At 37.3% G+C, this 24549-nt stretch overlaps 1 protein-coding gene across 1 annotated transcript; it reads right to left on the bottom strand.

The window, feature by feature from the left end:
* Nucleotides 1-238: 238 nt before the first annotated feature.
* LOC145486324 (toll-like receptor 8) lies at nucleotides 239-18578 on the bottom strand. The gene is made up of 8 exons (XM_081464967.1): nucleotides 15793-18578; nucleotides 12168-12239; nucleotides 9447-9506; nucleotides 8445-8519; nucleotides 3762-3833; nucleotides 3278-3352; nucleotides 1250-1321; nucleotides 239-398 (listed from the first exon to the last, which is right to left on the bottom strand). Exons 1-8 carry the CDS (start codon nucleotides 15981-15983, stop codon nucleotides 329-331), a joined length of 687 nt encoding a protein of 228 aa, XP_081321093.1. The 5' UTR covers nucleotides 15984-18578; the 3' UTR covers nucleotides 239-328.
* Nucleotides 18579-24549: the final 5971 nt, after the last annotated feature.

Here is a 24549-nt window from a genome sequence, read left to right on the forward strand (position 1 = left end):
CAAGAAATGTAGCTCTGCTACTTCTGATGCTGCTCTTAGTTGAAGCGAAGGAAGCAGGCAACAATTTTCTACCTTTCCAGATATTTTTTTTAGTTTATTTACTGTTTATTTCGACCTTTTTTTCCAGTAAATAACCAGTTACACGATACATAATTAGTCACAAAATCAGTGTTCTTCCTTAAAATTGGAAAAGATAAACTTTGCATGATATCCTCCATAGCTGAAATATTTTAAATTACATACAGACAAGTGAAAACTAGCTACGTTTGCTCGCCATTGGTCTTTATCTCTATACTTGACCAAAGTATTGAGGATAATGCTAATATACTTACAGGCTTATGATGCTTGTAATACCTCTAAAATCTGGAAGCCTGGTCAACCGGTTTCCGTTGAGTTTCCTGCCGGGGATGGAAATAAAAAGATAAATCGGAGTCTAAATCAAGGTGCGTTCTCCTGGTAATTAATAGATAAAGGTTTAGAACGGAAATTTACAGTGTAATCGTATGAGTAGAAAACTATTTAAGGGCGTTCGCGCGAAAATTTTCCAACATTGATTTTTTTCTGAGACTTTTACCACTGTAAGATGAGGAGTTAGTTAAGTCAGAAATGTAAAACAAATGGGGGTCACTGACTTCGTTTTGGAGAGAACATGCCCAGAAGAACAACTTAAATCTGAAAAAATCGGGCTTCGTTAGCGAATAAGGCCAGTGTCTGTAAGCCCAAAATTATTGCAATTAGATCTTTGAAGTGAAATGTTCTCTGCCAAATATTGTTAAGTGGACCTGATAAGTGAATTTAGTCAACTGGTGAGGTTCGTTAAAGAACAAGTTCGCATTTAGCGACCATAGTTTCATGCACCTTGCGGCCACAAGATGCCAGAATTTGTTGTCCCGTGGAGAGAAATCTTGAATTTTTATAACTTCTCACGCTGGTTTTTTGTTCATTTTTGGACGGTGTGGAAATAATTGTAAACAAAACCTGTTTCTGGAAATAAAAGTAGGGGTCACCGAACGTCCAAGATCGTTAGATCCAGGCAAAGCTACAGCAATGGCCGTCTGCCCTATTATTGTTCATTTTATTACTTAGCGCGGGCGCATGCATGACGTGGCGAGTAGATCTGTGTGCGCAGTAAGGATGCGCAGAAACAATTAGGGCGAACGTCCTTAAATCAATGCAGAAAGAGTAAAAATGGATAGCTTAGGAAAAAAAGTTCAATTTTTGGGTCCTAAAAACTCAAGTTGAGACTTACAATGTAGTCAGTTGACTTGTGCTGCGAAATGTACCATCAGCTATTGATGAAATATTGTTCCATTTGAAGTCTCTGTGTAAATCATTATAAAAAGGAAAAAATATATATAAAATAATAAAATTGGTCGGCGTGCTTTTATACTTGCAAAGATTATTTTTAGCGTACCCAAATTGACCATCTACCAATCAGAGGCCGTTTCTACTGTCCTGATACTGTACGAGATCAGGTCATCTACGATATCATGGTAACTTACAAGTAAAGTATTTTATTCCATGAGGCAAATGAAAGGTTTTAAAAATAGAATATTCAGCTCGCAATTGAAAAATTGAGCGTCTTTTTCGAGGTTAAAAGGTATCAAACGTTTCTCGCTAAACCAACCTTGGGGGCGCCCATGAACTGTGCAATGTTTGCTGACAATCTTTGAATGTTTTAATTCTAAAATGTGGCCAGGGTTTCCAGGCTACATGTTTAATTTAGAAACAAAACAATGACTTGAGACCAGAATAAATACAAACGGGTCTACACAATTTGCCATATGTTCAGATTACCCGGCGTAACTAGAAAACTAATATATTGATAAAACTAAGCCTAATAGCGGAACTCCCATAAAATAGTAACCATTTACTCCACAAAATAACCTTCAAGGAATTTCACTTATAGGCATTTTTCCAAACCGACTGAATCGAACAAACAAAACAATGAAATCTCCATACATACAATTAATAAGGTGAAGGTGAATTAATCAACATGACACGAGCGTGGGACAAAGAAAACTTCTTAGTTCCCAACAGGAATCGAACCCATGACCTCCCGAACACCGGGCGGGCGCTCTATCCACTGAGCTGCGAGAATTCATGGAGAGCAAGGTCATTTAACTGAGTTCATATATGACAGGTGTCTTGCCTACTGCTAGGATCAACACTATCTAAGTCATCGTGAGTAGTAATAAACATGACACGAGCGTGGGACAAAGAAAAATTCTGAGCCGGGGACTCAGAATATTTCTCTGTCCCACGCTCGCGTCATGTTGATTAATTTACCTTCACATTTCATTACCGAGCTTAAAAATTCACCATCTTTATCAACTTATCATACAATTAATACATGTAAATTACTACTTGCGAAGGACTTTCTTCAATTCGGGTATTTTTCCTTGACGTTTGTAAAAGCAATTTTTTTATTCGTTAGCGCTTTTCTCTCAGGCCTAGACAAAATAGAAGACTATCGTTAAGGCATATTTTCGTCTAAGCTGTTCAATGCATAGAAATTCTTAAAATGTCAGCTCTCTTCTTCAACATATTCTCATTTGGATGTTAACAATACGTACATTTGTAAACGCTGACGTTCATACCTTTATTGTCTTTCGCTCAATCAAACTACAGGTAGCTCATGACTTGACCACAACAAACATCGTTTTTTGATTGAAAAGTAACAATTTCTTTCAAATCCAAAAAACTTTTCTGACTCTTCCTATCACTCACGGCTTAAAATTTCACACGAACGTTCGCTTTTCTTTTCACGAGGACGTTCTTTCAGGAGTTCTAAATTTCGTAGCGATGAAAACAGTGGCCTTTCAAATTTTCGGCTTGACAAGTGAAATGTCATTCATTTTTGCCGATAGCTCCTTATTTTGTCAAAATCTGTTTGCTTTATCTTCGAACAGTACTTTTTCCAAAAAGGCACAGTCGGTTCTCAAGCCAATAGAAAAAGTGAATGAATCTAGTGATTTGCGAGAAGTTGTCCAGAGTTTTCCGGACAAGGATGCGTTACCTGTGACAGTCGTTCAATGTAGCGCACAAAGAGCTGCATGTTAAGAGACCCCATCCACACATACATGCAACTGGACCGGTTTAAAAGTTTGAGATCATTGATTTGCAGGTTCTGCTCGTGTCACTTACAACACTGAGCCCCCTCATGGGACGGCCGATCAATAATGGCTGTGGTCCCATGTTCCAGCTTTTGTGCGTGTAAATCGGGATACCAATTAGTTTAATTAAAGGGATACGTTTATTAATTCATACATCTTACAGCGTTGTAAGTCTATGAGAGAGTCCGTCTAAGGTCCGTGGATTTAGAAATGACAAAAAATTGTATCGCATTATTCTGCAATAAAACGGAAAATAAAATCAATTCTTAGTGAGACATCAATTGACTGACATATAACACGGTATAGGTTCGTGGCTGCGTTCAGCGCCCCGTCGCCGTTCACGCACTTTTGGGCTTACTTATTGCCAGTATTACAGCTCAGACATTTGTACACTCACTGGCCGGGTAAAAAAAATAATGAAATCAATTCAAGGGACTGGCAACAGTTTCCAGCACTTTTCTAACACCTATACTTTGACTAATGAATGCCACTGCTGCTTATTAACAGATGTAAAATATTGGTTAATATTATTGGTATTGGTTAATTGGTATCACACTATTCTGTCTAGTGGATTCAGAGCTACCTTAAATTGTGATGGGTAACTGAACAAATTACATATCGTTTTTTAAATATATATTTACTTACAAGGTTTCCAAATCCTTCATTGCCAAGAAAGCTCCATCCTCGACATGTTTTAAGTCGCAGGCATCAAAATTTCTAGGTAAAGTCCATATATGTAATAATAGGTAAGCATTGGTTTATTAATCAAATTAAAGTTTCTGCGGTTTTTTTTAGCCACCACTAACATCCTAAAAACTTAATAATAATAATAATAATAATAATAATAGTAATAATAATAATTTTGAAATAAATAAAAGAAAACGTAGCGAAAGTATTTGCTGTTTGTGTCATCGATTGTACACGAGAAGTAATAAAAAAAACCAAAATAAAATTACTCTCAAACTCTATAATAATAATAATAATAATAATAATAATAATAATGATAATGATAATGGTGATGATTATAAATAATAAACGACTAAGTTAGTTCACAGTGCTGACAACTAATATCGACCCATCAGATTACTTGCTATTGTTAGGAATTGTAGACTGCAGATGTAAAACGGAGGAAATGGGGTTGGGGAGAGCGAGAGCGGGGACATAGGAAAGAGGCGTTATTTGCCTCCGTTTTACTTCCCCGTTTACGCCTGCAACGCAGGCTAAATAACTGTTCCAAATAATTTTGAAGACTTTTGTTAGTTTCATGTCTTACTTTTCTTCCGCGAGTAGACGTTCAATAAGGTCTTATCATTTGTCGGGCTTGAAGTTTACGATGTCTTTCCAGCTTGTGATAGTTATTTCATTCCTTTAATATCTCACTTATTAACTAAGCTCGGTCTTAACCGTCGGAATGTCGACCGTCATGGTCTTTTTTGTATGGCCCCTATTGCGTTCCTTCTGTACTATAAACCATTATCATTATTACCATCATCATAATAAGCCTTATCTTCTTGCACCATTGCAATTATTTCTGGCCTATATTCTCCCACTATGGCCTTCGCGCTTGATAAATAATGTATATTTATTTTCTTTCTATATTGTGGAAAAATAGAAAAACGATCTCTGGTTAAAAATTTGTTTAAAACGAGCTTTCGACTACCAATCTGTAGTCTTTAACGAGTAATAGATAGAAAACGCGAACGTTAAAATATATATGTGTTTGTGATAATTATTGACTGCTCTAGAGATTTAAACCGCAATTTAACCAGGTCTGAATTATTTCTATTTCGCTTTGGCCTTAAATATTAGGAAGGTAATCTGACAAAATACACCAATAGATAAACTTAAATAAGTCACACTTCAAATTTTCGAATGTGTGTAATTTTAAGATCAAACTTTTCAGGTAGCTAAGGCGAAATAACATTGAGGTGCATACAGAAAAATAGAAACGTTGACTTCCATTCAACAAGTACAATATCAACTTACAGTGTTCTCATGCTCTCTAAACCAGCCAAAGCTTTAACAGTAAGCGTCGGGCCGATAGGATTTTCACGAACCTCCCTGTGCATTATGTAAGCAAGCAACGAGTGTTAAGAAGAAAACGTGGTTTAAGAAGTACTTAGGTACTCCCACATACAGAGGACCAGGCTGCTCGTCGCACTTTTTAGGGGTTAAAAAGGGGTTTTGGTACCTCTTAAGAGTCAGTGTCAGTAAAAATCAGATAGGAACATGGAAATCGCGGAAACAGCCAAAAAAGATTCCGCTCACACTTTCTATATTGATAGACCCTTGTGCCAAAGTAAACCAAACAAGGTTAGTTTGTTCTAAAATTCACATTTTTGAGAGTAATTAAATAAAAACAGTTGAGTCCGGATCGAGCCAAATTTCGATATTCGAACTATCAAAATTCTGTCAAGTCCATGACTTGTCAGCGTAAGTCGAAAATTATCTATGAATTTTCCTTTGCAATAACATTATAGCTAGGGCCATGACTAATTCATTGACGACATGAAAAGCAGATATTCTCTAGTTATAGATATTTTATGATTTTTTTTTTTCTCGAAGACACCTTGCGGCTGTATTTTGATAGCTCTGTGGTACCCTAAAACAACTGCCGAAAACGCTTGTCGGTACGTAAAGAACAATCCAATAACTATATTGCAGATACAGTATAAGGATAGACGTTCACAGATATACTTGCAATTTTTGAGGATACCTTTTAGCTTTGCCATAACCCTTGTTTGAAGTTTGCTTATTTCGAGATTTGCTGCAGCCCGGCCATATAAAAGTTTCAACAAAGCTGACCATCAACAAACAATTGACCGCATGCCGAAATCAAAATATGACAAGCTCAGTTAAGATGAGACTTGGTTTCTGTCTTAATTTTTTTAAATTGGAGCTAGAGTCTGGCAGATTTTTGCTTGTTTACATGATAACTGTCAATTTGTTTACACAGTGACAACTGTAGCATTAGGTTGCGTTTTGTTGATATCTTCGGTTTCGGTCGCAAATCTCCTTTCTGAGCAGTTCAGTTATGTGGGTTTTACTTTTCAGAATATACAATTCACGAAAACTGTTTTCCGTGACAAATACTGATCAAACAATAACTAATTTTAGTACGTGAAACAACCTGTGTAAATACAATGTATCCGTCGGTAGACTGTCGGCATGCTTCTCCAAAGATCACTATCACTGGCATGTGGAATTTCCCTGATTTAACCCTTAATTGTTTACATTTTAAAAAGCAGGATATGTCCAAGTTTTCATAATCTAGTTATGTCTGCAATATTTATCTGAAAGTACTCGCATGTTAGATTATTACACCAGTTACAGTATTTTTGTCTGATCTGCTTGCGTGACACTGCGAAGTGTACTATCTGAGCCAGCTATCAATTTCCTTTGAGAACGTTTCTTAGAAAATTCTCTCATACAGTTGCGTAGTTAAAGCAATAAAACTTTGTCCAACATGCCTTGTACCTTCTCACGTTTGGTCGGAGGAGTATGTGGACCTCATCCACGATAAAAGATTCAATCTTGTGCAGCACTGCCACTTGTATCTTCCGGTATCTTGCAGGAAGAATGTGGAAGCCATAAAAATTGCTAAGTTTAGTAGATGTGGAACCAAAGTTGAGCTTATTTTATCGAGGCGTTCCTGCTTTCAAACAGCAACAAACATCCAGGATATGAGCTTATTTCCCCCTGCACCGGGAAGGCTTGGAAAATGGTAGCGAAGGTTGATAAGACTTTATAGTGTTCCTGAAGAACCCGGGGTAATGGGTATTCCTGTAAAAAATTGGGTAGGGGTGTGCGGCCCGCTTCCCAAAACCTTAACTAAACTCTGCGATTTTCCCTACCCTATTTATGACCTGACCAAAATATTGGATGCCCTATTTAAGAACAAACAGGTCAAGAGGTGATTCACAGCAGATTTTCGTTTCTCGACGCGTTTCTGTTTAGTGTAACTCTACATTTTGCTGTGATGCATACTCAACTTATTCCGTTGATTTTGCTTCGCTTAACAATACAGAGGAGTTTCACATTAGAAACATTTAACTACAAACATGTGTGCGAGGGCGGCAATCTCTGAAGCGTTGTACCTAATTTGCGTATTTCAAAATGGCGGATATTGAAAATTGGCTTATTTTAGGAATGTCTTGCTGTACAAATACAAAAGATCCCAAGGAAATTAAACGGCAGAAATTTGAAGCCACCTTTGAATATGTCTCAGGAGATTTTCTGGTCGGATTCATTGTGTACCGCGGTTTGAAGTACCAACGAATCCATTTCAGAGCAGCTGTGGGTGCACTTGGAAAAAAAAGTCATATTTTATTTGTAAGAAAAGGTTATGAGTTGGTTTTGCTACCATTCAATTGCAGAAGCATCAGACGAATAGGATTAGTGAGAAACTGATTGAAAACTGGCGATGAGCTTACTCGGAAACTTCACGAATTATGACAATTTTGAAGGGTTTGTTCCAAAAAATACCGTAAACCGTTTCAAGATGATTTCTCCCAAACAAGCGAGAAGTTTAACATACGAACATCCTGGTCATATGTATGGGACTAAGGCCTACCAAGGGACGTGCAAAATATGGGCGTCATTGAATTTTGAGCTGTGCCCGCGATTTCTTTGATCCTTACTGACATTTCCTCTTCAGGTGCTTAGCCTCATCACAGGCAGTTTCCAAGGCTAATCTTAAGACTTATCTTTTGAAGCGTGCATTTGCTTTGTAGTTTTTACTTTTTATTTGTAGCCTAGTTGTATTATATAGCGTATTTAATTCTTGGATTTTAACTTTTAGGATTTAGAATTTTAGGGTTTTAAAGGATTAGGATTTTAATTTTAGGATTTTAAACTTAGGATTTTAATTTTAAAATATTATAAAGCGACATGGACAAATGTTATTAAATGGCGCTACATAAATGTTAATAAAAAATAATTTAAAAAAAAGGTCACATGCGGAAGATTTCGCGGTAACTTTTAGGGTATTAAGTCGAAAAAACATGACAGGAGCTAATGTCTTGTAGAATTTGTACTTATTAGGACTGAAAAAAACTCCAAGCCACTGGTACCCTGGTACCTCTCAAAGAATCTTTTCAAGATTTCCGCTGAGCACCCTCGTCCTTTTTTTATGGGAGTTTTCCCGGTGATAAATGGCCAAAAACTACAGTCAAAATAAGCTATGAACATGACTAAAAGTATCCTTGTTTATTGCTGTTTATCCCTGTGATGATAGGCGAATTTTTCACGTCACGCTGCTTCATATTTATGACCACAACAAGTACGATTCGAACAGTCTAATTTAATAACTTACAAGTATGTACTTACAAGTTTATAAGTTTTCTTTTCCCTTCAACAATCAGCTCTAGGTCCTTCAGGGACAGCTTGTTGCGTGCCAGTGTGCTGGAAGTACAAAAAATAACAAATGGTACATAACAAACGAAATTCTTACGATCCCAAACGATATTTGGACATGAGGATGAAGAAGATTGAGTACAGTTAAGTTGAATATGAAAGATATGAAATAATATTTACACATGTAAATTGCGCAAAATAGCCTAGGCTATTACTACAAACTGATTCCCTGTGATCTAAATAACAGAACGGACGCCCTAGGAGATTCCATTTATTTTTACGTCAACCTGTATGTGGTCATACGGCCATTTCTTTTATGTAACATAACTTGCTCAGGTGTGCCTGTTGGCAGAAACAAATTTGAGCACCAACTGAATATGTTTATGTTTGTACGATCATTGAAGGACTTTGCTTGAATTTTTTGCTTTAGTTTTAGGGGATGGAATTTTCCTGTATACATTTATACCCTGCCCGATTTGACAGATTTGGTTTGATGGCAATCTGAAGCGTACAAGCTGGTGAAGCTTACATTTTTCTGGGGTAATTATTCTGGAAAGCTGTGATAGCCAATGAGGGTAATCCTTTTTAATTCTGGGTAAGGGACGGTCAATTTACCGGCTGGCTAGCTGTGTGGGCACAGTCGGTTATTTCGCCCTCAACACAAAAGGCTGGTTCTCGCAAGGCTTCGAGACCGATGATAGGTCGGTTACCTCCCATGAGAAATCTTCCAGCTATCCATCAACGTTTTTTTGGGATCCACTCTTAAATGATATGTACTGACTAAAAACGATATATACACGAGTCTCTTGGTGTCACAAAAATGCAGGAATGACTACGTTTTCTCTTTAATTTTTTCAAGTTGTCTATGCCCCTTTTGTAGTGGCTAATTTCATCATTATGTTTATGGAAAACATGTTGTCGTAGTATAATTTAACATCGGCTTTCCGTTATTAAAAACGATATAATAACACTCACATGATGGTTACATTCTCTGGAAGGAAAAATCCTCCTTTGATATTATTATCGTTCAGCTGGCTTCAAGAAGAAAAAAACATCAAATTATTTTATAATTTCATAAGTAAAAGGGGAGTAACTGTCAACAAAACGAGCACTTCTTATCCATTCTTCATCTGCACTGTCACGCAACAAAAAAATAATTCGAAAACCATTTAGTAGATAAAGTCAAGAAATTTTTCTGCAAAAGTTTTATCAAGTTTTAGGTCTGTGCGTTCTCCCAAACTTCAGATATTCATCAAAATATTTTGCACAAATTTATTGAGCATGAAGCCAGTATGGAGCCGTCATGTTGTAGTGCTGTGGTCGTGTAAACATCTGGAACTTACTTTGGCTTTCTAGGCGACTGATTATCTAAACTGAACAAGCAAACATTTAAATAAGCACTTTCCCTAATACTTTAAGTTCTAAAAAGGCTTAAAATATCATGCTTTAGGCGACACAGTCGCGTCCTGTGAACCTTAAATAACGATGGGCTGCGGTCAAGACAGGATAAAGGGCAAGACAGATAATCCCCAATACAAGTCTCACGCCCAAGGTTATCCCCCTCGAGTTATCTTTAGACGTGGTACCAAGTTCTTCAGCTGATAATTCAGCGAATAGATCGGCCGGTGGCTTTTTGAGAGACATTCATCCCCATCGAATAGTCGAAACGCTTTGCTCTTTCTTTATTTTATTTCTTAAACAATAACTTTTTCCTGCCTCGGTTTAACGACTTGAATTAAGGTTACTGTAGACCTTAAAGGGCCTATTTTGTCCAATTTTTTTTTTTTTTTACACCAGATTCTAAACTTTTACTTTATCTGAATTTTCAAAAAGAAAATTATTTTAAAAAATTAAAACGCGAACGAGTTATCCACAAAAACGTAAATTTTTAAAGCGAATCAATTAACCGCAAACTATGATAAGCCAATTAAAATGTGTCAACCTTGAGTTGAGCAGTAACAATAAATGAACTCATCCGCGGAGTCGTATATTGTTTCTTTTGTTTATCCCTTACGTCTTGCAATTTCTCGCACAGAAATCTTCGCTTTTGTTGATTGTTTTCTTCTCTTATTAAAGTGGTAGACCAGGCGCCTCGCGTTCCCACATTTGAACGCAAGCGCAAATCGCAAGCGAATGTTTCGTCGATGCCCTGCTCTAGCTTCTTTTGGCACTGAAGTTGATTACCGCGGAATTACCGACGAATTTAATCGCTGATATCTGACAAGGCAGCTTCTCGAAACGCTCCTTTCCACTGCTTCGAAGAGCGTTTTTTCATATTCTAGTAAAACAAACAGGCCGATGAACTACGCGTTTAGTTTTTTTTTTAAAATGTGTAAATATTCGCACTTGACTCGGCTTCCCGAGTAGGCCTGTTCAAGGCTATTCCGCCAGCATTCCTCTTTTCTCCCTTTTCCTTCTTTACCATTTATCTGCTGATATGCTGAATGTAACTGTTAGAGACAGTTTGCCTTACCGTGCCCTCTGTACCCGCCTTGGGCGGGTCACGTGATTTCTGCGGCCATGTGCTCTGAGCAGTTTGATGTGCGTTGTTTGTGTGTCGGCGGAAAGTTTGCTTTTATCTTCGCCTTTTACTTTCTCGATGTTGACATCTTGATTAGGCCTGAAGATGCCCAAAAATATGTAAGTGGTCGCTCATTTCTATGGTTTTTTTTTTTTTTGTAATTCAACATTTGTTCGAGTCGCGAGCTTTACATTTGTAACTTTCAGCTGTACCGAACCGACGGAAGGACGAGTAACAGAATAAACATCTTCAGTGTACAATTTGTTTGTGGATTTCTTCGACAGTAAACATTGCACATTTATTCCTGGGAAGCGTTCCTGTAGCCCGCTGGGGAGTTTAAAACTGGGTTTCATTGGTTGGTGGCATGGCCACGTTGACAACGGCTTCAATGAGGTGCGAAAACTGTGAATTTCTTTCGAGGCCGAAAACTCAAGGTTTATTTTTGTGTGAATTACCTCTATTTAAATGAATTAATAGGGTATGTAGATTTATCGGATTTTAACGAAACTTGGCTAAAATGTTCGTCAGATATTAGCGCACCAAAGCGTGTGAGGCTTTTGCGAAAATCGAAATATTTTTCCAGTGACGTCCCATTGAGTAACATCAAAGCTTTTCCAACTTTGAAAGGGATTTCCTAAGTAACCAAAAGAAATATCGAAAAAGCCTCGCACACTTTGCTAGCCCGTCATCTCCTGATTTATAATGTCCAGTCAGTTTTGATTTCCTCGGTAACACAAAGGCTGGTAATTTAGTCTAGCACTGAAGTACGGTCTTTTTGCGTTTTTAGGCTTGCGCGTGCCTCTCAAAACAAAAATAGCATTATATATTGACATTTCCGGATTCTACAGTTTATTAGCTTTACATTGATATATAGTTTTCCGCAGCGCGTAAAGAAAGCATTTTCCGGAGGCACCCCTGAAGGTCTACAGTAACCTTAAAGGTCGCCTGAAGCTATGTACACTACTGCTTTTAGATTTACACTAGTCCAAAATATGTACGCATTTCTACCTGTCATGATGGTGATGATTTGAATTTGCTCAAAATTACTTTAAAATTACAACTATAAGATAAAAGATTGTTTAAAATTGAATATAGTATACTTGTAAGTTGTTAAGACGCTGGAATGTTTACCACATGACGGTCGCTATATTAAACTTGGCTGTCTCCTTACTTACATTACTTTCAATGACGGTAAATTCCGGAAGAGATTTTGTGGAATCGCTGCCAGAGAATTCCTCTCTAAATTGCTAAGAAAGAGGACAAAATATATGTTCATAATTTAAGAATAGAAAATTTGGATTCATCTGAGATCATCGAATACATCTAAAATTATCTCCGATTGTCAGGAGAGGGTTTAGCGTGCTTTTTTCGATCCGCTTTTCCAGAAACAAGGTTGGTGTCTTCGCAATTTTAAGTTAGGTTGAAGATCAATTAGAGTGTCGCAAAAACCAAAACCAAAACCAAAACCAAAACCAAAGTAATCACCCTGGCAGACCACAAAGGATATAGGAAATCTGAAAAAGCCAAACAAAATTCAATTCTTGGTTTTCACCAGTCATGTGATCAAAACTAAAAATCGTAACCATTCAATAAATAAATTCAAGAATCTAGGATATGATAGATGATTGCTATATAAACAACCTCGCCAAGAATCAGGTTTCTGCTGTTGTTCATTCGCCCGTTATTCGCAGAAGCGTGTCATCCAAATTTATAGAGCTTTGTATGGAGACGCCATGTTTGTGCCCTTCGGAGGGGCACAAACATGGCGACCGTAAAATAACAAAAACATCCGTCCTTGAGTTTTGCTATTGAAACGAACATTTTTACTCTAGTGCTCCGACACATTGAAATAAATGCTTCTTCTAGTGCAAGCACCGTTTATTTAACAAAAACTAAAGCGATAACTCGTCTTTTGACCTACGCGACAGTCTTTTCTGGCCGCCATTTTCATGTCACGCAACGCAAAAGCTTGGAGTGCTCTGTTACAAAAAGAACTCTGTCGAGCTAAAACATTGCCAAACGTCACGTTCCTACAGAGCCTTTTATCTGATAAAACTAAAACCTCAGAAGGAAGGATAATTTCTAATTTTGGAATATGACTACGTCACATGAAAACCAAGAATACATGTGGCCAAAGGAAAACGTGTGTGAGTTGCGATTGGTTTTGGTTTTACATCTGATTGGATGATTGACACTAATTTAAAGTTTCGGAATTAGATCCCTTTTAAGTTTTAGGGTTTCTCTTTTATTGTGGTCGCGTGACTGGTCAGATATGGTCATCATTTGAAACTTTTGTAGGACATCTTCAATGGAACAAACCTGTGCACAAAGTTTATTCTTAGGAGATCTGGTTTTCAAAATATGACGGTTAGAAACCTTCCTTAGCAACAAATTCATGACCAATTGGTAGTTAAGAAGGAGCCCCCCTTAAATTAAGATGTAACCTGAATGCTTTGACTTTTACGCCTATGCTAATACACTGGGAAATAGCTTTGTTTTCTAAATAATGGCAAAACCCCATTGCGTATCAAAAAAAAAAAAAAAAAAAAAAAAAAAAATGTTATATTTCTTTCTCAAACTCATTAATAATTCATCAAGGTAAAACCGGGTTTGGATACCCGGTCTTAATTAACAATGATTTTGACGATTTTACTTCTCCGTTTACTCTTTAGTTTTTGTTTCGATTGAGAATATATATCAAACGCTCTAGACAGTGTTTGATTGCCTATCCAAACACCTCGAACTTCGCCAAAAATACATTGCTGCGCGTCGTGTTTTCAACTCTCTTCTTGGTGTTTGGATATCCCGATGAAACACTGTCTCTCGTGTTTGATATATTACATGAATTCTGTGATTCTGCGTTTTCATATATCTGTGTTAGTTTAGGAAATTTTGAATTTTGAAAAAAAGTAAAAAAAACTCAAATTAGGGGACTGATGGTGTCATCAGGAACTTAACCTACTTCAAAAAAGGCTGGTTTTCACTAGCAACGGAGTCGTAGTCGGAGTCGTAATCAGAAGCGCGGAGTGATACGATTTAGTGAAAATCAAACTGACGGAGTCGGAAGCAGAACACCGCATCCGCTAATGACTCCTTCGCTTACGATCCAGTAAAAACTAAATTGTCGGAGTCGGAAACAGAAGCAGAAGAATAAACCAATCACAATGTTCGTTTCTCGGCCTTGTGATTGGTTAATTCTTCCGCGTCTGCTTTGGACTTCGACAATCTAGTTCTCACTGGATCATAAGCGACGGAGTCGTAAACGGAATCAGAAGAAATGGAGACGTTCTGATTCTTCTGACTCAGATTCGGTCGAGCTTATGACTCCATTTTACAACTCTAATTTTCGATTTTCACTAGGTCATAAGCGCTCTTATTATATGGCGGTGTCTCACAAGGACTTGGAACCACCGAATTTACGAATTTGATTGGCTGAAATCGATATTGAATTCGAAAGCGGTCTACATTTTCTTATCTAGACCGACATCTAGACCAGTTACATTTGCAGTGAAAAAGTTGCAAACTAAAATGCAAAAATATTGACTATTTTCTTCTAAGAATATTTATAATAAAGTGTATTATCGTTTGTCTCACGATGTAGTCACTTGAGATGTGGATCGCGACGTTTCGACTGCTTACTACTAGTTTTCTTCAGGCGATAAGGTCGACTGATTGCACGGTATCATTTATATCACAAAGGTCGGCTGTGATTGGTGCATTTCGATCCTCCTATTGTTCCATTGTTCCGGCGAGTAGCTGTTCCCTCAGTGGTCCGCTGTTGTACCGTTCTCCTGTTGTTGTGTTTCTTGATCGTGGGCATCCATGCTTCAGGAATTTCAATTTCACTATCCCTGTTGATGTTATTAGGGTGAAGTCTTATGTGAATAGCTTCCTTGACCCTACGTGTGTACCAGTGAGGATATAAATGATACCGTGCAATCAGTCGACCTTATCACCTGAAGAAGACTAGCAGTAAGCAGTCGAAACGTCGCGATCCACATCTCAAGTAACCACATCGTGAGACAAACGATAATACACTTTATTATTGCATCTACCACGATGAATAACGACAACCTTTTCCTCGGCAACAATATTCATTTATGGAATTGCCAAAAAGCTTGATGAGAAAAACGTAAAGAGGACGAGCAAACTTTGGCAGAATTAAGTTCGGTTCATCGCTTTTTGCAAGCAAAATGTCAGCAAGTACAAACCAGTTACATTAAAGGAAATAAATCGACCGAGCTTTGTCTTTCTGTATGGGAGAATCTTGACCTCGGTTATTTGTACACACCTCACTGCGTTCGGTCTGTACTCACGATCTCGGTCAAGATTTAAAAACAAGTTTGAGAGCTTCGCATGCAAAACCACATCATTCTTCCGTCTTTAAAACACTCAAATATTTTTGTGCAATGTTTAAATGTGTACTGGGTTGATTTTAGGGAATGTTGCGTTGTCTTTTTCGGTGCAAAATAATTAAATTTCGAAGACATGTATTTCATTCATTTAAAAGTACTTCGTGAATATAGTTAATTTTCACCATGTGCGAAACCTTCAAATGGAATAAGCTTCTGGTGGTTGAGTCGCAGAAGGATGGTCTACAGATTCCTGTAAAAATTTCTTTGGGCAAATGATTGTGAGCGACGCGAGAACTTTTCAAAGTACGTTAAAAATGCAAAAATTTGACCATCCGTCGTCAAATTTCAATTTACGGGTTAGACGTATCTTTTAGCGTGAACCACATGACTTGACCTATGTTAAGTTGAAATAGACACAGAGCTGATAATTTCGAAATGTTCTAACCTCATTTGCTGTAAAAGGCAGGTCCAAAGCCGATTTGACGTGTTTCTCTCACCATTCGTCGCAAATAAAGCAGAAGTTTGCTTTTGTTTACATGACGTCCGATGTACATCGTCAACTGTCAACTTATTTAATGGTCGAATACCATGAATCTGTGTCCCTCTTTCGACACATACGATCACCACTGACTGCATCTAAGTCAAAAACGGCTAAGTCATTTGTAGATAGTTGCTTGCTTTGCACTACACCAAAGTATTACGTTTGATCATTATGGTTTGATGGCTTGAATCCTTGCTTGCAGCGGTTCCTTGTTCGTCACGCAATGCTGTCATCTCATTTTAGGGGGTAGGGGTAGGACAATTTCTATCCTAATACGTAAGGCTCCGTAAGGCTTGGAACCACTGGGAACCCACAGTCGTGTTGAGAAGGAAGAGATTAAATTAAGAAATGAAAAGAATGAATAGTTTACCATTGCCCCTGTTGTTATCTTTTACTCGACCACCGCTACCTACATGCCCTGCGTAATTAATGCTGTAACGCTAAACTCATACTTAGGTCTTTTCGCGCTGTGCAATTGTTTTTGGTTTACATGTAATACGGTGGGCTACCCTCGGGGAATGGGCAGTGACCGCTTAATGGGGCTAGCCGCTTAAATAGAGGTTGGTGTACCTTGAATATTTAATTTTTCATTATCGGGTTATAAATTTCCTGGTGAACATGGAGCCAATTCAAGACAATCATGATAGACGTGTGTTTGAATTATCACTCGTCATGCACCTTCAATTTCAGACTCTTATCTGCCATCGCCCTTTCTAAAACAAAGTTTTTAAATTTTGGGTGGCCGCTTAATAGGGGTAAAGACAATAATGAAACCCTTATCGGAACGACCAAATGGTGGCCGCGGAGGTAACCGGTCAATAGGTGTTTTATTTACAATATTTCACTGACAATAATTTTGGACTGTATTGACAACAGTCCTCTGTTCTCTGTTACAAACATACCAATGCCTCGCCACCAAGGAAACAAAATACGCCAAATAAAATGGCATGGCTAGGGCTATTTACTCACATAATTACTAATTACATTTAGTCTGTTTTTCTCACGAATTAGACACGTGATTTCCTATTTTTATTTCAGCTAGTTCTTGCTTCATTGATCTACAGTTTGTTTATGGCGATTTTTTTTAAAATTCTAGTGAGTACAGGCACTAGCTTCATCAGCTGTTGTCTGAAACATCAGAACGTACAAAAAACGTGATTTGGACCGAGGCCACGTACACTATAGAATACGAATATATTAATATACACATATTATTATATATATGAACAAACAGATGAACAATGATTAAATAGGCCCTTTCCAGTATCCGGTTACATGGTACGGAATAAATTATGCTGGGACGAAAGTTACACAGTGGGGCTTCTAAAACAAAGGAAAGTCGGGCCGGACTAGTACGAGTTCCTTTGTTTTGGAAGTCCCACTGTGTAACTTGCGTCCCAGCATAATTTATTCCGTACCATGTGACCAGATCCTGCAAAAGGCCTATTGTTTCACCTATCCTGAGAGTGCTCTATACAAAATAGATCAAAATGCGCAGCATAAACGGTGACAGCATTGCGTGAAGAACAAATAACGGCTGTAAGATTGTGCTGCGCCGACACGATTATCACCAATGGTCAGCAGTCGATCAAACTTAATATTTAGCGCAATGCAAAGCAAGCAACTATCTACAAATGACTCAGCCGTTTTTGACTTAGATGCAGAGATGTTGATATGCGCAGAAAGATGGTCATAGATTCATGGTATTCGACCAATGATAGGTTGACAATAGGCGATGTACATCGGACGTTAACCTTGTGTAAACAAAAGCAAACTTCTGCTTTATGTGCGACGAGTGGTGAGAGATCGACTAGAAACACGTCAAATTGGCTTTGGACCTGCCTTTTGCAACAAATAAGGTTAGAACATTTCGAAATTATCAGCTCTGTGTCTATTTCAACTTATTATAGGTCAAGTCATGTGGCGCATGCTAAAATATACGTCTAACCCGTAAATTGAAATTTGACGACGGATTGTCAAATATTTGCATTTTTAACGTACTTTGAAAAGTTCTCGCGTCGCTCACAATCATTTGCCCAAAGAAATTTTTACAGGAATCTGTAGACCATCCTTCTGCGACTCAACCACCAGAAGCTTATTCCATTTGAAGGTTTCGCACATGGTGAAAATTAACTATATTCAAGAAGTACTTTTAAGTGAATGAAATACATGTCTTCGAAATTTAATTATTTTGCACCCAAAAAGACAGCGCAACATTCCCTAAAATCAACCCAGTACACATTTAAACATTGCACAAAAATATTTGAGTGTTTTAAAGACGGAAGAATGATGTGGTTTTGCATGCGAGGCTCACAAACTTGCTTAATAAAATGGTGCGTCAAATGACGAATTTAACGGAATTTGGTAATTTGCATATTTCTTTGAAATAAAAGGATATTTTGCCAAAAAAACTATCCAGTAGTTTTTTTCATGCCCTAGCCAATCTACCATAAGAATATGAGCGAAATCGAATTTTTGACCCTTGCCGCGAAATTAAGAATTTGTCTGATTTTTAGAGGCAGGCACTCTTAAGTTGTTTATTATATGGTTTATGAATTAAAGAAACGAAAAAAAAGTCGTCAGTTTACAGCCGGCGATGCGCGCGTTTACCTAGGGCAAAAGTACACAGTCTGCAGTGACCTCCACCACTGTATACGTATTCCTTCGAAAACACACATTTCTTTACGGGAAAAATGATTGTCACAGCCTCAAACAGGTATTTTTGTATTGTGGTGCAACAACTTGATGAAGGAGTTTTTCCGACTTTTGTGGCGAAACGTCAACGCATATAGAAAATACATAAAGTGCTTCAAAATACAGTGGAACTGCAGCCAGTTTATTATTCTTTTGTTTACATGGTAATTAGCCCTCTTTGCCTCGTCAACATGTACAAAATACAAAAGAATTTTGAAGTGAAAATGAGGCAATAAGGGTAATTAACATGCAAACAAAAAAATAATAAATTGGCCGCCATTTTGGAATAAGGTGTATACAGACCTCCTGCTCGGTTAATAAGAGCTAATTATGACTCTGACTACGACTCCGACTCCGACTCCGTCGCCAGTGAAAATCAGCCTTAAGCTCTCATAGAAAATAAATTTAGCAAAGGAATGTCGATTCTACTCAAAATTAACAAAGGACGGGCACAAGCGCCTGATAAGCGAGATCGAAAGGCTCTCACCAGCTTTCATACAAAAATTGAAGGTCTTTGAAAGCGTACTCATTAGAGCTTGTTAGAGCCAAGCTTTGAAAGTCAAAGTTTTCCTATCTTGGCTAATAGAGAAATGTCGAGTACGACGGAACAGGACCATCGGATTTATTCTAAAAACACCTCAATAGTCCTACGAGGTTTTGTCAAAAAAAAAAAAACACACAAAAAAAAAAATCATTTCCGTCCTCTATTACAAAGAACTGCTCTAAGCTAACAGTTTCGACCACAACAGAATTATATACTGTACAAAAAATATATACGTTCAGCGACTAAATGGTACCCAATAACAAGTGGAGGATCTAATGATGAGAAACCAATGAGAAGTGTAAATAAAGTAATTAATCTGATAAATGTAAGTACCCAATAGTTTATTTCATTATTGAGCCAGTGAACTTTAGAGTCAGGTATGGACATTTAACTTAACATTTTTGTCATCTACTTACATTTTCTGAAGTGATGTTAGATTTTGGAAACAGCGTTCATCGATGGATGTTACCAGAGGACTATCTGAAATATAGCTAAGGACAGATATGGAGGTAAATGTTTCTTTTTGCTTTGGAGAATTTTGAATTAAGTTGTTGATTTTGTGCTTGGAAATAACAAAAGTGCTCAAACATGTCACGTAAGAGAATTTGGAGTAATGGATTTGATCTTTCAATTTTTTTTTCCAGAAGGCTCCAGTTTTTATTCCATGGCACAACGGGTATCTTTTTTTTTTCGCGATGTACATTTCTAATGCTAAGTTTGAAGACCACCGCTCCAATATTGCTAGATATATTCGTGATTCAGTATTTTACTGTTTTAGTAGGCACTTTAAATGAAAAGAAAACAATATTTTGCCGGAACGACTTAATCTTCGTAAAGGTAGGTCTGTGAGCCGATCAGTGTTAACATGATAATGTTTTAACTAATAAACTATGTTACTCACAGCTGTGCTGTATTGGAGGGGATCTTACTGCAAGGCACTTGCTGAATGCCGACACATTTGAAAATTGTCCGCGTTCCAAATGGAGCACACGTACAATTCTTTGGTGGACAAACACTTTCGTAAGACACTGTGAACCACAGGGTAAAAAGCAACGACGTCAGGATGACGTTCATTCCTGAAGATCTCGATACTTCTGTTGATGTTTAAAATATCAAATTCAGAAAGCTTTACTATGCACAGTGGTGAATTTAATTTGTAATTAGTTGTAATATATCACTCGATCAAGTATTAAAACTATGAAATTATTTATCTGCTTCATTAAAACGGCATGGTGATTTCCAGATAAGTTTGAAACACCGGGCTTACAAGCTATTATAAACTATCGGTCAATGGGGACGATCTAAAGGCGTGGTACGTAATGAAAACGAGGACCCTTCTCTACAACTCGATTTCTCATTCGCTCGACCGCTGTTTTCATGATCGTTTCTATTGACCAAGAGTTTCTGTCAGGTTACATATGTGACGGGACAGAATCAGGAAGGGACATAACAAAGTGAGCTGAAACGTAAACTATCACATATACGCGAACAAAGACAATGAGAGCAATCATTATTCTTTGTGATGAGAAATATTACAAATAATTAACCAAAGTGGATGGAAAGGTCAAGACTTTACGGGGCACAAGCATTATTTATTAAATTTATGCATTTTCTTGGAATAGATCAAGGAGGTTGTGTGTCCTGCTACTGACTTTCCGTTATAAAAGTATCGATTGTAAATTAATCTCGACATAAGAGATACAAATAAATGGTATTCTTGTTCTCTGGAAAAAAAAAAATACACAAAGCCAAGCAAATATAAGCTGAAAAACTCAAATGGAAAAGTTAGTTTCCCTGTAAATTGCACAGAGAGGGAAAAATCGTATACTTAATCGAGTCTCCGGAACTGTGATTTCCCAGTAGTAAAAATTAATAAATACTTATACCTTTTCTATTTATAATAAGTCACAATTTCTTAGTATAATGATATTATATTTTGCAACGCTATCGAGCTAATAGAGTTATACCTTATCCTGCCTTTAAGGAGTATAAAATTAAATACGTCAGTCTTGAAATAACATGGTCAGCCAGTAAAACACTCTTGTAGATCCACCTCGCGTTAGCGCTGCGAACCACTGAACAAAAATAAATGATCAAGTTTGAAGCCAAAGATTATGTTTAAATCAGATGCGATAAATGTAAAGCGTCCTTTCCAGAGGGAGGCGAAACTAACAACGTGAAATGTGAAGCCGGAAAACGTTTCTGTGGAAAGTTTCTATGAGGTGAATGGTTTCATTTCGTTCTTTCAGCAGACATCATTAAACAATGCATGTTTTCACTGAGACAGTATTTATAAAATGACAAGCCACTCTTACAAGTTTTTTGTAAAATAATTTTTTCCACCGGTTTACCAAAATGGGAAAGCAATTCATATATAGATTGACTTGCACACTATCCAAACTGAATAACTACTTTAACTTCAGGTTAATGAATCGAAATTTAAGTTCTATTTACGATTTGATATTACCTGAGCTTGGACGGAATCACATTACCTCAGTTTTGGACAAAATTGAATGTTCCTTACAGAACACTGAAAGCACTTACGTGAAACACTGAACCAGTAGCTAGCCAGAGAGTCCGAGGTCTTGAATGTCTTTGTCCTTATGGAACTAAAGAAGCAACTATTGTGATGTCTTTATAGGTCAGAAAACGCGACATCCGGCAAAGAAACCAGCGATACATATCTTAACTCGAAAGGGATTCGCCAAAAAAGGTATCAAACACCTAAATTGTCAGGGAAAGAAAGACAGGTCGATACTGTTCAGATTACATTTCATTTAATTGATCACCTTTTATATCTTACTCTGATAATCCTACTCTCGAAACTGTCACTGGACTTGATACACTCACGCAGGAAGAACTACACACAGCAAAATACATTATATCAATAAAGTTTCCTCAAAAGACTTGCAGTGTTTTATTATGCTTTATCGTTTTAATAATGGCTCGTCTTTCGCGGCCGTCGATAAAACTTTATAGGAGCATGGAATATACCGGAACCTCTAGGAACATCCCAGGAAATTTCAGAACACAGTAAGACAAACAACAGACGCACAACTGCATTTAGCTCTGCCTTTTCGAAAAAAATATTAAGCTAAATATTAAGTAAAACGAATGAGGTGGAACCAACCGTAAGCCACTAGATTGAATTAATTATCGGCGAGCAAACAGGAGTGTTTCTTTACTTAATTGTAAACAGGTAAATGCGGTTCAATATATATTCAAAAAAACAAACAAACAAACAAACAAACAAAAACCGGACCATTGGATAATGCAATTCGAGAGTTTTCATTGGCTGAGCCGTCATGGGCTATGAGCCATTAGACCGTGCCCTACAAATATGGTAAGCGTAAGCCGACTTTTTAGGGGCGGTTTTTTTTTAATTTAGTTTATTTTTCTATATTTTGGGGGGCGTTTTTAATCAAACAATTATTCTCCTCGCGCTTGTTGAATATGAGATGATTATAGCCAACTCGGTGCTATATAGCTTACATTGAGTAAAGGTTGCTGATGAACTTAATTTTTTTGCGCACTTTTTCAGTGATTAGACGTGTCTCGGGTCATGGCTCTCGACGCCTGACTTTCGCATCCTTCCTTAAGCTGAACGTTTCGCATTTATCAAATATATCAGTCTCGAGTCGTGCCTTAATCAGGCAGGTCATGCAGGTCGTCAGGGAAGATTTCTTTTAAGCTTCGAAACATTGTCAATGTGTCAATAATGCGACACGTATTGTGATTTAAGATAAAAAGATCTTTCTAGTCAGTTCGCTAAACTTCAATTTAATCCGGTAAACCAAGCGAAGCTCCTTCCGTTCAAAATAATATATAAATAATATACAGTTGTTAACAAACAGTTCTATCAAAAGTCGTCAAAAGCCAAAAACAGAACTTACAAGATAGAGAGTCTCTGGAAGTTTGCAGCAGCAATTTGTTATATATCATATTAGTTATTTCATTGTTTTCTAACTGAATACTAGTGAACAAGGAGTTTAAAATACGTTACGTTCGTAAAAGCCTCGTCACAGCGCACCAAATAGTATGAAAATCTCGTAAGAAGAATAACAAAATAAAAGGTAGGTGTTAGGTCAGTTCTCGGTGTTTGTAAGACATAATCGTGGAGTACTTCAGAGCAGTATCCTTCCAAGGTGGAAAAACTTTAAAACGGCAGAAATTTAACGAAAACGAGTATGAATATAGGAAAAACAGGAACGACAAAAATTGGAGGCGTTTCTTTCCATATTTAAAATTTGAAATGTACCCCCTTATATTAATGTCAATGTAAACAACGAGATTTCAAAAGATGAGCCTCTAAGAAATACTGTACATGTACCGATTTTTAACGAATTTTTGTTAAAATCTGTGACGTCTGTGAACCACTTTAGATCACCTTGGATTAGGCAAAGATTCCGCGTAAAGCAGGTGCGATACTATCAGCATTGCAAGCATGTTCCAAGATACTGTCAGCACTGCCAGCATGATCCATGATGTTATCAGCTTTACCAGCATGATCCAAGTTGTTACGTATAGATCTCACTTCTGATCATCTGTCAGCAAGAAAAAAGGTCTGCAGCAGTTTTTCTCACATCAAACAATTCTCTTTCAAGAATATTAACCATCATGTTGTTATTCAGGAGACATCATTCGACAAATATTTTATGATAAATAGTAGCCATAGAACGCTTTCTGTTGTTCAACAAGAAGAAAAACCACAATACACGAGCAATATCCGTAACGTTAACGTTGGTACAAAGTAACCGGAAAATGTCGAAATTTACGAGAGCTATTATGCCCGACATGTCTGCCTCAAAATCTGGAGATGAATTTTGCTCCTCGTCCTCCATGCTCTTGCGTCATATAATTCTACTTGCACTGCAGTTATGTTTCGCCTCCTTTGAGATGATTTAATGTTTTTAAGCATATTTTGGATTCGTTTCACATGCATAGCAACTGAAATTCGTTTGTGAAAACCGCTTCCTTAGAGTTCATCGTTGCCATAGTAACAACGTTTTCAAGCAGATCCACCTGAATTCAGAATTTTCCAAAAAATCTTCTCTCAAATATATAGCATTTGTGCCAAATGGCTTATTAATAGTAATATTTCCTGGAATGTTAATTGAAATCTGTGTTGAGTTTATATAGCATTGGTTAATTTAAAAAATCGTCTTCGTGTTTCTTTTATTATTACTATTATTTGTCATTCTGCGGTTTTCTAGACAATTTAAAGCTATTAATCTGATGACTCTATGTCATTTCATGCCCAGCAGGTAGCCATTAGACTTCAATGTCTTATACTAAGGTGATTTCATCAAAAGAGGAGTAAACTTGGCCCACCAATTTACTATGTTAAGATAATCACAAAACTACAGATAAGAACGGAGTTCACTGTGCTCCTGTTTGCTCAATGGGGATGACCGCTTTAGTAA

This window comes from Orbicella franksi, chromosome 1 (genome assembly GCF_964199315.1).
Source record: "Orbicella franksi chromosome 1, jaOrbFran1.1, whole genome shotgun sequence".
Classification (NCBI taxonomy): domain Eukaryota; kingdom Metazoa; phylum Cnidaria; class Anthozoa; order Scleractinia; family Merulinidae; genus Orbicella; species Orbicella franksi.

Excerpts from the sequence above, each read along its gene's own strand:
- LOC145486324 (XM_081464967.1), bottom strand. The coding sequence starts at position 15,983 with ATGCAGTCAGTGGTGATCGTATGTGTCGAAAGAGGGACACAGATTCAT. Across the intron at positions 12,240-15,792 it reads TGCCTTTTACAGCAAATGAG|CAATTTAGAGAGGAATTCTC; the intron begins GTTAGAACATTT and ends CCTCTTTCTTAG. Across the intron at positions 3,834-8,444 it reads AAAAGAAAACTTATAAACTT|AAATTTTGATGCCTGCGACT; the intron begins GTAAGTACATAC and ends GACTTTACCTAG.